The sequence below is a fragment of the Myotis nattereri genome (assembly GCF_964212035.1).
Source record: "Myotis nattereri genome assembly, chromosome: 12".
In the NCBI taxonomy this organism is placed as follows: domain Eukaryota; kingdom Metazoa; phylum Chordata; class Mammalia; order Chiroptera; family Vespertilionidae; genus Myotis; species Myotis nattereri.
The window spans coordinates 77,446,361-77,462,690 of NC_138087.1; the positions used below are offsets into that span (position 1 = coordinate 77,446,361).

General features: G+C 57.7%; 1 protein-coding gene across 9 annotated transcripts in view; it reads left to right on the forward strand.

Annotated features, from left to right (window-relative positions):
* The first annotated feature begins 2,385 nt into the window (after positions 1-2,385).
* DNM1 (dynamin 1) overlaps positions 2,386-16,330 on the forward strand; it is a 43,161-nt gene continuing 29,216 nt past the window's right edge. For all 9 annotated transcript variants that reach the window (XR_013996689.1, XR_013996690.1, XR_013996691.1 and 6 more), the window contains exons 1-4: positions 2,386-2,653; positions 15,285-15,358; positions 15,672-15,821; positions 16,100-16,303. Coding sequence is in view for 6 of the 9 variants with exons in the window: in XM_081103915.1 (XP_080960041.1) it covers positions 2,493-2,653; positions 15,285-15,358; positions 15,672-15,821; positions 16,100-16,303 (589 nt within the window). In the remaining 3 variants the exon portion in view is untranslated. The remainder of the gene's footprint in view (positions 2,654-15,284; positions 15,359-15,671; positions 15,822-16,099; positions 16,304-16,330) is intronic.

Sequence of the window (16,330 nt, forward strand, 5' to 3'; positions counted from 1 at the left end):
GGTGGGGCCTGTCCTCCTTCGTTTCCGACAGACTCGGGGGCTGCCGGTGTGACATCAGTGGTGCAGCAGTACAGGGAATGCGGTGTGATCCTGCTTCTGTAAAAACTGCATACATATGAACAACAGAGAAGAAACACTGAACTATAGCAGTGGTTACCTCTGGGTGGGAGGACGATCAGAAGCTTTCAAACACTGTGTAAAGCCTGATTTTTACAAGAAGCTTCACTCTCCTCATTAGGAAAAACAGCCCAGCCATGATGGCACCCCCTAGGCAGGCATTTGCAAACTGCGCCCCCTCCCCAAACGAACGGCTCTGCCCCAGGCTTCATCTCTGCTCTCGGGTTCCCAGAGCATAATAACGGGCTGGCTGGGAGCGGCTGCTCAGGATGTGCACTGTGCGTAGCTGATGCCCCAGCTGGCCGGAGGGCTGTCATCATTGGCGTCCTCAAAGCAGCGGTGTAATGAGTCTCCTCAGCGCCAGGCCAGGGCCATGCCCGTCACAGGCACTCAGATCCATCCTTATCCCCATTACCCAGATTAGATAACTGAGGCTTCGAGACCTAGAGGGACTGCATCATACAGCTTGTCTAAGACGCAGGCAGGCTCCTGGGGGAGGGCCTGCTTCTTCCCTCTGCCCGCCTAGAAAAATCTCTCCCCTGCATGCCCACGTGTGTCACTTGCTTATCTCCTCAGGCCTCTGCTCAAACTTTTACCCTCACCAATAAAACTATTTAAAAAAAAACAACTTTTACCTACCAGAGGCCTCCTCTGACCATCCGATCACACAATAGCAGCACTACTGCTCCCAACCTCCCCCAGCTCCCTGCTGCCCAACGCACTCAGCACCACGTGACAAAGTCATGTTCATTAGCTGATTTGTTTTGTTTCTCTTTTTCCACTAGTCTATAAGCCACATGTGAGTAAGGACTTCTTGTCCATTTTTCTCCCTGCTTTATCTCTGGCATCCAGTATAGTGCCTGGCTCAATAAAAATTTATTAAATGGATGAATAAATGATACTCCGATTTAGAGGCCACTGCTCTCCCCACTTTGTCCCTGCCCTATCTATAATAATAAAAGCGTAATATGCTAATTAGACCAGACAGCCGAACGACCTTCTGGACGTCCTTCCAGACAAAGCCGAAACTGGGATTGCAAGGGCCGAGGCAGGGGTCGAGCCCCTTGCACGAATTTCGTGCATCAGGCCTCTAGCTCAGCCGTGGGCAAACTACGGCCCTTGGGCCAGATCCGGCCCATTTGAAATGAATAAAACTATTGGAAAAAAAAGACCGTACCCTTTTATGTAATGATGTTTACTTTGAATTTATATTAGTTCACACAAACACTCCATCCATGCTTTTGTTCCGGCCCTCCGGTCCAGTTTAAGAACCCATTGTGGCCCTCGAGTCAAAAAGTTTGCCCACCCCTGCCTAGCTTATGCATAGGAAACGATCCACTGACCCCCAACAGCACAGGATGGGCTGGCCTCCCTTTCCTAGCCTCCTTGTAAGGAGTCCAAATTATGTTCCTCAAATGCAGAGGTGATGGCCAGGCCCGGGGCCCCGCGGCCTCTTTGTGTGAAAGGAATAAACAGGTAGGGTTGTAAGAGTCCCTGATTCAAATCCCACTGTCTTACCACCACGATGATGAGTTGGGGCGAAATCTACTCCTCTCAGGACAGGAAGTCCCAACTCTCCCGAGAATGGCCTTCTAAGTGGCGGGCGGTCCTCTGCACCTGCTGGTCCTTCAGCCTGGCATGCTCTCCCCCGATCTGCCTGTAGCTGTGTCTTCTCCTCATTTAGGTCTCTTCTCAAAAGTCACCTCCTCCGAGAACACCCCCCCCCCAAACACCCCTCCCAGGCTGACGTGGACTTTGTGCACCCACACAGGTACCTCTTTTCACAGCCTCTTTCTTTCCTCCATGGCTCTTAGGATAAACTATCTTCACTTTTACTTTCATTGACCTGTTTGGTCATTTACTGTCTGCCTGCCACCTGGATGTGAGATCTAGGACAGTCTTGTTCACAGCTGTACCTCCAGGGCCCAGGACAGGCCTGGCTTACAGTAGGTGCTCAGAAGACTGTGACCTTGGAGGAGGCCCATCCTCTCCCCAAGCCTCAGTTTCCCCATCTGTAAGATGGAGTGAGGCAGTCATGACCACTGTCTAAGAGGCCCGGTACTTGGCGTGAGACCCTCTACCATTCCCAGAAATGGTATCTTTGCTGCAGCACCCGCGCCCCCAGACGCTACACAAGCGCCCCGAAACCCGCAGAAGGAGAAAACTACAATCCCCACAGTGCCGCTGACGGCGCCTGCGCACGGCCGCCCGCCTGCACCGCCGCGGGCGCGCCCTCTGGCGGCAGATCGCTGCAGCGCTCCCGGAGGGGAGGCGGGCAGCGGCGCAGGCAGTCGGAGCGCGCGGCTGCGGCGGCGGAGCCAGAGCCGGGAGCGGGAGCCGCGGCCGGATCGCAGCCCGCGGGGCCCGCCGCAGCCATGGGTAACCGTGGCATGGAGGATCTCATCCCGCTGGTCAACCGGCTGCAGGACGCCTTCTCCGCCATCGGCCAGAACGCTGACCTCGACCTGCCGCAGATCGCCGTAGTGGGCGGCCAGAGCGCGGGCAAGAGCTCGGTGCTGGAGAATTTCGTGGGCAGGTAGGAGCGGCGCGCCTCGGAGCGCGGACGCAGACACCTGAGTCCCCTGGACCTGCGCCCCCGTCCCTGACGGCGCCACGACCTCGAAGCCCCTGGCGCTGCACCCGCGGACCGCGCGCCCCCACCTCCAGCAGAGGGAGGCGGCCCTCACCCTCCGCGGGGGTCCCTCAGGGGAGGCAGCGCCCCCAGCTTGTCCGACCCGGCGTCAGCCCTTCGCCGCGGTATCACGCCCCCTCCTCCGCCCATCCTTTAGGGAGGACCGCGCTCCGCCAGGAGACCCTTGCACAGGGCTGCCCCCCCCCCCCCCATGGGCACTGAGGGGCCTGCATTACTCAGCGCCTCGCTTCCACTCCGGGAGTCCCTTGGAGGGGCAGCGGCCCCGGGCAGTGCCCCCCACCCCTAGGCTCCATGGAGGACAGCTCCCTCCCACCATGGGGACTCCTGGGCCGGGGCAGGGGACACCCGTCACAGCCCCCTGGAGAGGACATAGCCCCGTGGGCATCGCGGACCAGGCACAGCCTCCCTCACACACACACACACACACACACACACACACACACACGCACACGCACACACACACACACACACACACCTCTGCGGCTCCGGCCTCCATCCGTGCGCAGCGCTGGTGGCGGCGGGGGGAGCGCGGGCTGCAGGATGAGGAAGGGAAGGGGGTGGGAGGAAACCGCTTCTGATTCTTTCCTGACCAGCAGGGCCCTTACTCACCGCCGCCCCTGGGTGGAGGGCGCCGGTCGGTGTCGTTCCCCCCTTGGCCCGGCAGGGATGGTAATGGAGGGAGAAGGCGGAGGACAGGGATGACTAAGACAGGCAAGCAGGGTGCCGGGGCGGGGGGAGCCATTTGCAGAACCTAATCCCGCTCCTGCCTCTGATCCCAGGAGGCGCTGGGAGGGCCAGGTGGCTGCGAGTCCGGGGCCACCGCAAAGACAGAAGGTCCTGGGTTTGGAGGGGCGCAGGGTCATGACCCTAGACTCCCCCAAGAAGGAGGAGGCAGAGAGGGCTTTTGGGGGTGCTGAGAAGGAAAGAGAGAGGGTGACGCTCTCCCCAGTGCTGAAGAGCTGGATGTGGGGCTGGGCTCCCTGAGGGAGAAGGCACGAGAATCGATCTTGACCTCCCTCCCTCCCTCCCTCCCTCCCCTTCAGAAACCCAAGCTTCCTTCCAATGACCTTCATGGCCAAGGAAGAGATGGCCTGTGGGAGAGGGAGGCAGAGGCCCCTCCCTCCATCTGGGGAGAGACATCTTGGGTCCAAGCCAGGTTCTGCTGTGAAACCTCAGGCCAGTCACTTGCCCTCTCTGCGCCTGCCTGTTTTCCATCCCTAACGTGGCCAGTTGGACTGGATGGTGGTTCCTTCCTCTCCTGTGAGTGACCTGGGAAGCGCAGTGCCCACTGGGAGGGACGGAGAGAAGGGCCCTGACCAGCGCAGTGTATCTGTGGGATGCTGGAGAGCCACCGTGGGGGTGGCTGGGCCCATCTGGTCAGCAGAGGGGGCGGCCGTCTGTCTCTTGGGGATCAGCTTCCCAAGAACCCTCCTCCTGCTCACGTGACCCTAAGAGCTGCAGAGACACAGGCAAGGGACACACAGATGGGCCTCTGCCCGTGGCCAAGTAGTCAGAGTCGGGGGCCAGGAGAACCCTGAGATAATCAAGCCCTGAGGCCCTCGTGCATGAAATGACACTCACGGATATCCAGCCCTCTGCATCCCTGCCTTCCATTCACTGAATGTTTGCCCTGCGCCTGCTCTGTGCCAGGCCGTGGGCTCTGGGCAGGGGCTATGGAGGGGAAGGGCTCAGCTCCCACCTACTTGCCCTTCCCATGTGCCCACACCATGCTGCGCAGGATGGCTCACACAGCCCCACGCGGCAGGTGCCATGGTGCCCGTTCTGCAGATGAAGAAATGGAGACCCTGAGGCTAGGTGCCTTGCCCAAGGTCACACCGCAGGAAGGACAGTGCCCATTAGACTGCAGAGCCCAGTTCCTAGTGTTGGCCCTGCACAGCCTCAGAGAGCCAAGCCCTGCACTGGGCACAGGCTGTGCAAGTGTGGGCCCCGTTTTCCCCATCTGTAGGATGGGGACACTGGCAGCTGCTCTGCCGCCCACCTTCCTGAGATGGTGCCTGGGGGCTGCAGTGCGTCCATGTGTGTGAAGGCCCTTTTGTAAACACATCCGAGTGGGGTGTTGATCCTCAGGCAGGTTTGGGTGCCTGTGTGCCAGGGCAGACCCAACCGCCACCCTCTCAGAGTTCACCGTCCAGCAGAGAGAGGTGCCAGCATTTGGCAGCACAGCAGGCCAGCCTGGCCACCGCGGTTTACTGGTGCAGTGGGGGCCCCCTCGCTGCCCTCCGCGCCCCAATGCCCTTTGAAGGCGGTCCTGCCGGAGGATGCACAGGTGTTCAGATGCGGGCCCGGGTAGAGCAGATGGAAAACCCAGGTTCCGTGGAGCCCCCAGTCAGCCTGGCCTGTTCCCTCATGGGCTCCCTGCCTTTCCAGGGCTGGGTCCCCAGACCCGTCAGCATGGTAACAGCGGCTCTGCCTCCTGGGGCTCCCCAGGGGTCAACCCCCCACGGAGAGGAAGTGGAAAGCGCATCAGAGGAAGCAGAGGCTCCCGGCAGGAGGAGGACCCTGCTGTCAGCGCTGTAATGGAGGGGGCCCGGCAGCCGCCCGGGACCCTGCTCGGACTTGTCTGGGTGTTTCTGTGCTATTTCTTCATCCCTTTTACCGAAGGGAAACTGAGGCTGATTTGCTCAGTCCAGTCATGCAGCCGACACTCATGGAGTGGCCACACGGCTCCCTGCTGGGATCCTATGGTAGAAAAGACAAAAGTCTGCACTCCAGACAGGAAGCTGAAATCGTGAGCACGGAAGCATGTCCGTGGCAACTGGAGAATGTGGTCAACTCTGGGGAGGGAGGAGGGCCGCTGCCCCCGGGAATCAGACAAGGTCTCCAGGAGGGGATGGCATCTGGAATGTGCCCTGAGGGACGAGAAGCATGTGGCTAGCCCCGGAGAAGCATTCTATGCTGAGGGAGCAGCACATGCAAAGGCCCTGGGGCAGGAATAAATGTGGTGTGTCTGAAGCACAGAAAGGATGGGTTTGTTTTCGTTATTACCAGAAGCTTTTAAGTGGAGTAACTTGAGCTGATCCCAGCAAGTGTGTGACTTGGGGAGTGGGCAGCAGAGGGGCAGGAGACAGATGAGAGGGCTGCTGCAGTGGCAAGAGGTGCCGGGGCCTGGACCAGGCTTTGGCAGTGGAGAGGGGGAAGGTGGGGTTCAGGACATATCCTGATTATGGGTGGGATGTGGAGGGTGAGGAAAAGGAATCAAAGATGACTTCGGCGTCGTTGGTCCCGGGTGGGTGTTGGTGCCATGAACGGAGTACAGGGGGAGCAGGTTTGGGAGCCGGGTATGAGCAGGAGTCTGGTTTTGAACATGTTGAGTCTGAGGTGTGGGGTAGGCAGTGTGGGAATGCAAGTCAGAGCGCAGGGGGGAGGGGGCTGGGAATATAAATTTGGAAGTCATTCTTGTCGAGTAGATGAGCTCATCTTGAGGATATTCAGACGGAGGAGTGTGCGTGGGCCCCCAGACACCCCAGCATTTCATGAACAGATGCCCGTGCAGCGCCAAGAGTGGGGTGTCCTGGACAGACTTCCAGGCTACAGCGCCCAGGTCTCTCTCACTCTGGTGCCCAGGCAGGTCGACAAATGGGTAGGACCCACCCTCCCTGCCCGCTTGGCCCCTGGGGAGACCAAGACCGTGGGAATGTGGCAGAAGGACTGGGAGCTCAGGCTCTGGAATCAGACCGGGGTTTGCAGCTCAGCTCTCCACTTGCAAGCTGAGCCCACTCAGCCGCTATGTTCTCATCTGTAAAATGGGGACAGTCTAGCAGCTCCCCCACAGGATTGTGGGGAGTGTTGGGATAGTGCCCGGGAAGTGCTCCCGGGAAGACCTGGCTGAGAGGAGGTGCCAGTTCTGTTCCTGCCTGGGCATAGGTGCAGGCGGGGGGGTGGGGGGGCAGAGTGGGGGTGGGGATCTCCATCCAGGGTGTGTGGCAGGGGGCCTGGAGCCCAAGCGGCAGCCTGGGAGGCAAGGTTTTGGGCTTCCTGGTGACTCTGCCGGCCCGGCTCAGGTGCTGCCTCCTACCAATGCCCTCGCCCCTTCCTCCACATCTTCATCCCATCACAGCCCGGCACTGTCTCTGGCTTCTGAGAGCCCCTGTCTTGGTTAGCCCAGCCCTTCCCACTGGGGACAGCCCGTCCTCACTACTTTGAAATACATTAGTGGTCCCATTTCTCAGATTTGGAGACTGAGGCCAAAGAGAAATGGGGAGATAACTGAAACATTATAGGTAGATAGTCACTGACGGTAGGGGGCAGAGGGAACTGATGTCTCCTTGGCACTTGCAGCATGCCAAGCCCTCAGGGCACAGCTCTGAGCAAGCCCAACCATCCCTGCCCTCGGGGGCTCACAGCCAAGAAGGACAGACAAGCCCTAAAGCACACGCGAGGAGCCTGGTATTGAGGGAGGGGAGTCATCAAGGGGCCAATGAAGGCATCTGACATTGAAGTCTGGGCCTCAGCAAAAATTAGGCCTTGGTGAGGAAAAGGAGTGGCCACACCTGGGCAAAGGCCCCGGGAGCAGGGACCAGGAGGCCCCAGGGAGCCCCTGCTGCTGCCTGCGGGGCAGCCACGCTCGGCTCCGGCCTCTCCGTGCTCAGAGCAGGCACCTGCCACATGCCGAGCCATGCCTAGAGCTGGATTCCTGTGCCAGCCTGGCCAGAGGACATCTCCCCCTCCACCCCCCACCCCAGTGGAGCTGGATGTGAAAGGTGACTCTGGCAGCCGCCATCAGCCTCTGCATCTGTTCCTGGCGCCAGGAGAATTCCCAGGCCTTGGCCAGGGTCAGAGGGTCAGAGCCTCAGGGGAGAGGACGCAGGCGAGCCGATAGGGACAGAGGGACAGGGCAGGAGTGGAGGAAGCGTCATGGACACGGTGTCGTCAGGAGTGGAACAAGAGCCGAAGCGGAGGCCTGCAGGCCACAGGTCGAAACATCCCAGTTATCAACCAAACTGTGCAGAACAATGCATTCTGCCCTCCAGCCTTGACCCGAACGCCTTCATCACAACCCACAGGCTGGTCTGAATTTAGAATTTAGACCCTCGGCGTTCCGGGACGGGCGATGGAGGCTGCTCCTGTCTCTCCCCCCTCCATCCTGTCCCACAAGGGAACTCCTGGGCCCCAGGGGAACACCCAGCCCTCATATCCCAGCTCCATCCGTGGCCCCAGAGAGGATCCCCCTAGGCCTCGGGACTGCCTCCCGGCAGTGAGGACAGCATACGGGCAGATGCTGCCATGGCCTGAGACTGCGAGAGAGGGGATGCCAGGGCTCTCGTGTGGCCTAGGAGGGGTACAGGGGGTCCCCCTGGGGTCTCTTGCTCCGTGCCCTGTGCCCATTTCACTGATGGGGAGACTGAGGTTTGGAGCAGGGAAATATTTTAGTGGTGGAGCTAATGATAAGAAAACCCAGATGTAGCTCTGGGTTGAATGACAGGAAATGTCCGTGATGGCTGCTACCTAAGTGTGGAGAGGAGCTCAGTGTGGGGGGGCGGGTGAGGGACCCCTGACTTTGTCTCTCTGAGCCTCAGTTTCTCCCCACTGAAGGCAGGGACCCTGGTTACACCAGCCTCTCACAGCCCTGCCAGCATCAGTCAAGCGGGTGCAGATTTCTTAAACAGCTTTACTGAGGTCAAACTCACATGCCAGGAAATTCACCCGTTTTAGTGCACAACTCAAGGGCTTTGAGTATCTTTACAGAGTTGTGCAACCATCATCACGATCTAATTTTAGACACTTCCATCACCCCAGGAAAAAAACCTCGTGAGGATGCGGATTTGAAAGCCCCCGGCAGCATCCCTGGCCGGCGGTCAGCCACCCATCGGCGTTTGCCATGGTTGCTATTCGCAGTGATAACATGTTTACAGTGGTGGCTCCGGGTGTGGGGGTGATGGTTGCTTTGTAATTTTGAAACATTTTTATATATTTTGTGAATATTTTTATTGACTTGATTGGGGTGACGTTGGCTAATAAGATTATATAGGTTTCAGGCACACAATCTATAACACATCATCTGTGTATTGTAGTGTGTGCTCACCACCCCCAGTCAAGTCTCCTTCCATCACCATTTATCTCCACTTCTGAGTATTTTTTAAAAATATCTTTTTATTGACTTCAGAGAGGAAGGGAGAGGGAGAAAGATAGAAACATCAATGATGAGAGACAATCATGGATCGGCTGCCTCCTGCACGCCCTACACTGAGCCCACAACCTGGGCATGTGCCCTGACCGGGAATCAAACCCTGACCTGACCTCCTGGTTCATAGGTTGACGCTCAACTGCTGAGCCACGCCGGCCGGCTGAGCATTTTCTAAAGGGAGAACATAAGATTTTTAAAAGGAGGGGCAAAAGAGAAATCTACTTCCATTTTGAAAATATAAAGTCATCAATACTTGGAAGGAAGGAAGGAAGGAAGGAAGGAAGGAAGGAAGGAAGGGAGGGAGGAAGGAAAAAAAGAAGGAAGGAAGAAAAGAAAGGCAATGAAGATAGGCAGGAAGGATAGAAAGATAGAGTGGAAGGAAAGATCACAGATTTTCTTTAATAGAGAAAATGGTTGTTGCAGAGACGGCTCTGAACTTGGAGTCCAGAGCCCTGGGTCCCAGTCCTACCCTCTCACCGCTTGCACTATGATCTTGGGCAACACTTTTCCCTCCCCCCCCCCCAGTTTTTTTTTTTTTAGTTTCAAGAAAAACTATTTTAAATATAATATAATAACGTTACATGCAATAAACCTTAATATTTCAAGAAAAACGATCTTAATATAATGTTACATGCAATAAACATTAATATCTCAAGAAAAATGATTTTAAATATGATAATGTTACATTCAATAAACACCAATTATTCAAGAAAAATTATCTTACATATAATAATATTACAGGCAGTAAACATTAATATTTCCACTCTTTCCTTTCTGTGCCTCAGTTTCCACATCGTACCATGAGAGCGATGGTGGGAAAACTGGAGGAGCTCATCTTCAAATCATTCTTTCAGCCAACAGGGGTGCTGGGAGTGCCCGGGATATGCCAGGCTCCGTGCCAGGTGCTGGGGATATGTTGGCAAACAGGACCAGCCCCATCCCTGCTCTCAGGACAGCAGAACATCAGGGAATGCCAGAGCCAGGACTGCCCTGAAACGCTCAAGCCTCCTCTGGAAGCCCAGGGCTGTGTGGTGTGGGCGCCCGGCCCCGGGGCAGCAGGAACAGAGAGGGACTTGTTGCCCCCGAGGCAGCCTCACCTCCTCCCAACTGTATTTCTTGGCCCACCTCCACGCTGGCCTCCACCCTAGCTCCCTGCTTTAGAGGGCACCTCAGAGCCTGCTGAACCCCTTGTCTCCCACTTCCTGGGGCCAAGTTGGCTGGAAATATCCTGGCCCACTCTTCCAGCCAGCCCCCAGGAGCCCCGCCTGCCAGCTCCCTCCGCCGCTCCATTTGGTGACCTGGTTGTGGGAGTCCAGCCTGTGTTCTCAGCAAGTTATCATACTTTATAGTCCTAACAGCTCCCATTTATCAGGCATGATCTTGCATGAGCCTCACAGCAACCCATTTTACTGACATGGAAACCGAGGCTCAGAGAGGTATGGTCGTTTAAACCACACAGCTCCTCAGTGGCAGCTCTGACATTCAATGCCAGGCCTGTCTGACATCAGAGCCCGGGAAACAGGAGACTTTCAGGATGACCGCCACTGGGTCCACGCCAGGCCAAGCATGGTGCTCTCTGGCACGGTTTGCATTCAGCAGGATCTGAGAACCAGGGTCCCTGAGCTCTGGGCCCAGATCTCAGGCACCGGAGTAGGGGTACCTTTCGCATGCTTTCTCCAGACCCCTCTTGGGTGGCGGTGCCGATTTAGAGGGAGCATGTGGCGTCTGGGGGTCCTGGGAGGGTTTATTTCATCCTCCCTCCCGGTGCTTCAGGTTTGAAGGCGCCGCTGCAGATGGCAAGGCGAGGGCTCCCTGGGAAACCACCATCTGCCCCGAATGAGCAGGGAGAGCTGGCGTGCCACCCTCCGTCCCGCCCACACGGCCACGAGGCTGGTGGGCCCAACACACTTTTCCCTGGGCACCTGTTCTGTCCTCCCTCAGGCGAACCAGGAGTCGGTGGGAGGTGCAGGGGCGGCACTGGCTGGAGGCTGGGTCAGGCCTGAGTCCCCAGGCAGGAGGCGATATATATTTTTATTGATCTTAGAGAAAGATAGAAACATCAATGATGAGAGAGAATCATTGACCGCTTGCCTCTGCACACCCTCCCCCGCACTCCAGGAATCGAGCCTGCAACCTGGGCATGTGCCCTGACCGGGAATCGAACTTGTGACCTCCTGGTTCACAGGTCGATGCTCAATCACTGAGCCACACCGGCCGGGTGTGATGGAGGACTCGTAAGCAGAGAGCTCAGGGGCAGTGTGTCCAGGTGAAAGTCTGGAGCTGAGGAGCTGCGAGGCCTCAGCTGTGCTGCCTCCTTCGCGTGTCGCCGCAGCACCCACTATGTGCTGGGCCTGGGCCTAGCGAGGGAATCCGGCAGGGAGCGAGGCACTCAGCCTAGACATGGGAGCCAGCAGGTGCTCTCCACTGCCCGTCGAGGTGGGGCTGAGAAACAGGCCTCTGGGGTCCCCTCTTAGCCACTCATCTTACCCCCGCAGCCACGGGGGGTAGTGCACGACACCCGGTTTAGATAATACTGGTTCACAGCTGAGGGCTTGAGATCCAGAGAGTGAAGCAACTTGCCCAGGCTCACCAGGCTCGGGAATGGCCAAGCGGAATTTAAACCCAGAGCCTCTGCCCGGCACTGGCCCCTAACCATTAAGCCAGCGATCCTTAACCTTGGAAGGGAGCATGAAAATCACATGGAGATCGTGTTTGTTTGTGGGGGGGACCGTGTTTAAAATCCAGATTCTCTCCTCCCCTCCCCTGCACCCCTCCCCAGAAGATGCTAACCCAGCATGTCTAAGAAATGTGCATTTTAACAAGCTGCCCAGGGAATCCTGATACAGGCCTGGAGAGGGCCTCGCTTCGAGAGCCTGGGCCATGGCAGAGCTGGGGCCCCTCCGCACCCAGGCACCCCCATCCCCACCCGGCCCTGGAGATGCTGGTCGGAGGGGCTCAGCTCCCACACGCGGCCCTGCCCTCTAATCTCTCCTATAAGCTGCTTGTCCTCTAAGCAGCCCTGGGGAGCCAGTGACTTGGGCAGCCTGGCCCAGACCCCTGACTACCCCCTTCAGCCTAGCCCGGGGCTCCCTGCACCCTCTCCACGGCTCTTCTCAGACCCCCTACCCCTCAGGCCTGCCAGGGCTTACTGGGCCCATCTGTGTAGGGTGAGGCCTCTCAGGGAAGAGCTCCAGGGAAATTCCATGTCTCTGGGTGGGGGGTTCTCTGTGGGGAGTCCCATCCTTTCCAGCCCCTCCTGAAGTTTCCATGGCAACTACTGTTGCCATGGTATTGCTGGGTGCAGAGCTGGTGCAGAAGATGGTGGACCCCAGGCCCGCCTACCTACCCTAAGCTCTGTAAAAATAGATGTCCTATCTTCACGACCCTGGGAGATCCCAAATTCTAGGGGGTCACCCTCCCACAGGAGTCAGTAAGGGGAGGGAAAGATAGAGACAGGAAGCCCCTGGCCCCCCAACACACACACCCCAGTTAATCACCCCTTCTCTGTGCTGCCTGGCGCACCTTCGCTCCAGCACATATCACACTGCATTGCATTATCTGTTTACTCGTCTGTCTCTCCCACCACAGTGCGCGCTCCTTGGAGTAGGAACTGTCTGACTCATCATCTCCCATCCCCAGGGCCCAGCACAGGGCCTGGCACAGAGCAGCTGCTCTCAAATATGTCCGAGATGGAACCGAATTGAATTACATAAAAAGCCAGGCCTGGCTCCTCGAGTTCAGTGAGCAATCGGGTTTGACAGGGAAGCTCCCAGGCTCTGGGGTCCAACAGACACTTGGGTTTGAATCCTAGCCCCGCCATCCCTACCTGGGTAACCTGGGACGAGTCACTCCACATCTCTGAGCCTCAGTTGTTTCATCTGCAAAATGATAATTTCCTGCCCAGCCAGTGTGGCTCAGTGGTTGAGCGTTGACCTATGAACCTGGAAGTCACCGTTAGGTTACCGGTCAGGGCACCTGCCTGGGATGCAGGCTCGATCCCCAGTAGGGGGCGTGCAGGAGGCCACCGATTGATGATTCTCTCATCATTGATGTTTCTATCTCTCCCTCTCCCTTTCTCTCTGAAATCAGTAAAAAAATATTTTTTTAAATGATAATTTCCATATCAGAGGACTGTTTTGGGGACTTGCAGTTTCAGTCAATATGAAGGCCTCCTTGTGCTAAGCCTTGTGCTGGGCACTGGGGTACAGTGTGCACAGAAGCATGCAAGTCCTACCCTCTGAAGCTCAGGTTTGCAAAAGTGGAAAGTACTTGCCTGGCACCTAGAAATGATGAATAAGTGCAGGATTTCTCATCCTTCTTCTTCCTCATTAGAGATTCCTCCCCAGTAGCTTTTAATCTCCCCAGAGGAGGGGCAGGGTGAGGACAGGCCCTCCCCAGGGCTCCAAGAAGAGGCCTTGAACCCAGGAGCCTGGGCCTACTCTCTTTTCCCCAGAACTCTCTGCCCCAGCCCTGGGGTGCAGGAAGCTGGGTGAATCTAGGTCAGGCTCTGGGTTGAGGGAGGCAGGAGACTGGGGTTCTTTCTCTGGCTCTGCCCCAGCCCTGTATGACCTTGAGTGTGTCTTTTCCCCTTCCTGGGCCTCTATGTGCCTCTCCATGAATGTGGGGGCTGAACATAGTCCCTCAGGCTCCAGCCTGTTCCCCCTTTTCAGGGCCCTGGGGGTGCCATGACTATGGGTTCCAACAGCCTCATCCCTGAGAGGCCTCCACCCTCATGCTTGTGCCAGCCCAGGTGGGGCCATGGGGTGGAGAGGGCAGGGATGAGAAGAGCTGACCAGACAGAGTGAATTTGCCCCCATGAGACTAAGCCAAAAGGACTGCGGAGATTGCCATGCGCACAGGCAGGTGCCTGTGGTACAGACATCCGGTCTGGGGGCAGCGGGTGATTTGGGGTCCCCTCAGTCCAGTTCTTCTCGGGAGCTGGGTCTGCCTGGGACTGAAGGGCAGGGAGCCTCCACTGCAGACCTGGGCCCAGGGTCTGCTCTGTTAGATACGGGCTGTGCGACCTGAACATCTCTGAGCCTCAGTTTCCCCATCTGAAAATGGGAATAATAAGAATACCTAACTCACAGGGCTATTGTGTCGAGTCCATGAGAGATTGCCCACAAAAAGCCTGGCATGCAGTAGGCATTAAGAAGCATGAGTTCTCCTTGCCTCCTACTTCCTCCCATCCCCCTTGCCCTCAGCCCAGCCAGATGGGGCCCGGGAAGGGGAAGTGAGACGCTGCCCATCCCCACGGCGGAAGGGAAGGGAGAAGGTGTGGCTCCGTTTCCTTGGGATCCACTCTGTGGCCACTGGGCACTTATGCACGCGGGACATTCCGTGCCTCCGTTCCTTCTGGCTTGAACGGCAGTAGCTGGGTGGGGCTGACCTGAGACAGGCCTGGGGACTTGTTGGTCTTGTCTCCTGGCAGCTCAGATGCATAAATTCTGTGGCCCCGGGGAACTTGGGGAGCTCTGTTTGTCCCAAATAGCTTCTATTTCTTATATATTTAAGGCCCGTCACCTATGTCGAGGTGCAGGGGGTTCCCACATAGGTGCTGCTCCTAAGTGGGACATGCACAGGTGGTCTGGACCATCCGCTTGAGGCTTGCGCCAATACCTTCTGGTCAGACACTTTCACAGAGACAGCACCGAGATCTGAGCCGAGCCGGAGAAATTACACACAGACGAACAGATTAGATGCAAGCACACAGGGGGTTTATTTACCAGTTCCTGATGGATCTCAGACGCTGGGAAGGATCCACCCGGCGATGCTCGCTGACACACACACAGCGGTAGACGGTGCCGTCGGCTGCTGGCTCTTTCCTCGATCGACAGTTAACTGGGCAAAGTTTCGTGCTGGAAACCGAGACGTGAGCACTCACAGGTCCTCACGCTCTGGTGACAGGAGAGCTATGTGCTGGGTCCATCAGACTGTCTGGTTATATACCCCTCTGTAGGCGTGGTCTTTGTTGGTGTGTGTGTTATCAGCGGCTGCCATGTGTGGCTCCACCTGGGGTCTGCTAATCTAGGGGTGTGTACAGGCTTTGGGCGTTCCCCTCAGATAGGTTGTTTACCAGGACTAGTGGGGTTACCAGGGTGCATTCTTGGGTCTCACACAGTATTCCTATATCTAACATTAATTACTGTAACAGTCCACACAGGGTTACATGCTTTAAGCCTTACATTCTAAGGTCCTAATATTAAGTACCATAGTGATTACTATAACGCGGTTCCACCTTTCTCAGCTGCCATCTGCCCTTAGCGACCTGAGGCCCGTGGGCTAAGGTGCGGTAGGGAGCGCTAGGGGATGTCTGGAGCTCCGAGGGGCAGGACAGGTGACCCTCCTCTCACCTCTAATTCACTGCAGAGACTTCCTGCCCCGAGGATCTGGCATTGTCACCAGACGCCCGCTGGTCCTGCAGCTGGTCAATGCCTCCACAGGTAGGTGTCCTCCTCAGCCAGGCTGGCCTCTCCAGCCCCCACCCCCTCCCCAAGGAGAGGCCCAGCATCACCACTGGACTAGCTTGCCCGGTGACTGTGGGCAGGGCCCCCCTCTTGGAGCCTCAGTTCCCCATCGGGACAGTGGGGTTGACCATGCATAATGGGTAGGAGGCGTTGTTGTGCGGAGGGAGGAGCAGGCCGTGTTTGGGTTGGGGTTCTATTCCCGGTGGGAGGTGGGACCCGGGTGGGTTCCGAGCTATGATGCTCAATCCCGCCCCCTCTCCAACACCTCCACCCCCTGCCTTTGGAGCAGAATATGCCGAGTTCCTGCACTGCAAGGGGAAGAAATTCACCGACTTCGAGGAGGTGCGCCTGGAGATCGAGGCTGAGACCGACCGGGTCACCGGCACCAACAAAGGCATCTCGCCGGTGCCCATCAACCTCCGAGTCTACTCGCCGCACGGTGAGAAGGCCTGCCGGTCGGCCTCTGGGGTTCCCTGGCTCAGCCTCGCCCCTGAGGACCATTTCTTGGCCCCACCCCTTTGCTGGCTACGCCCCTCCGCAGACTCCGCCCCCACAGCTGGCCTCTGAGCAGCCTACCCCAAGCCCCGCCCAGCCGTGGCCCCGCCCACCCCGGCCACGCGCCCCTGGGGGTCCTCTTGGGCCTGGCCCTGTTCCTGCATCGGCCCCCCAACGGCCCAGCCACTCGCCCTGAGCCCGCGCTCTAACCGCCCTGTCCAGTGCTGAACCTGACCCTGGTGGACCTGCCCGGAATGACCAAGGTCCCGGTGGGGGACCAACCTGCAGACATCGAGTTCCAGATCCGGGACATGCTCATGCAGTTCGTCACCAAGGAGAACTGCCTCATCCTGGCCGTGTCCCCGGCCAACTCTGACCTGGCCAACTCAGATGCCCTCAAGATCGCCAAGGAGGTGGACCCCCAGGGTAGGTGCCCACCCACAGCCAGCGAAG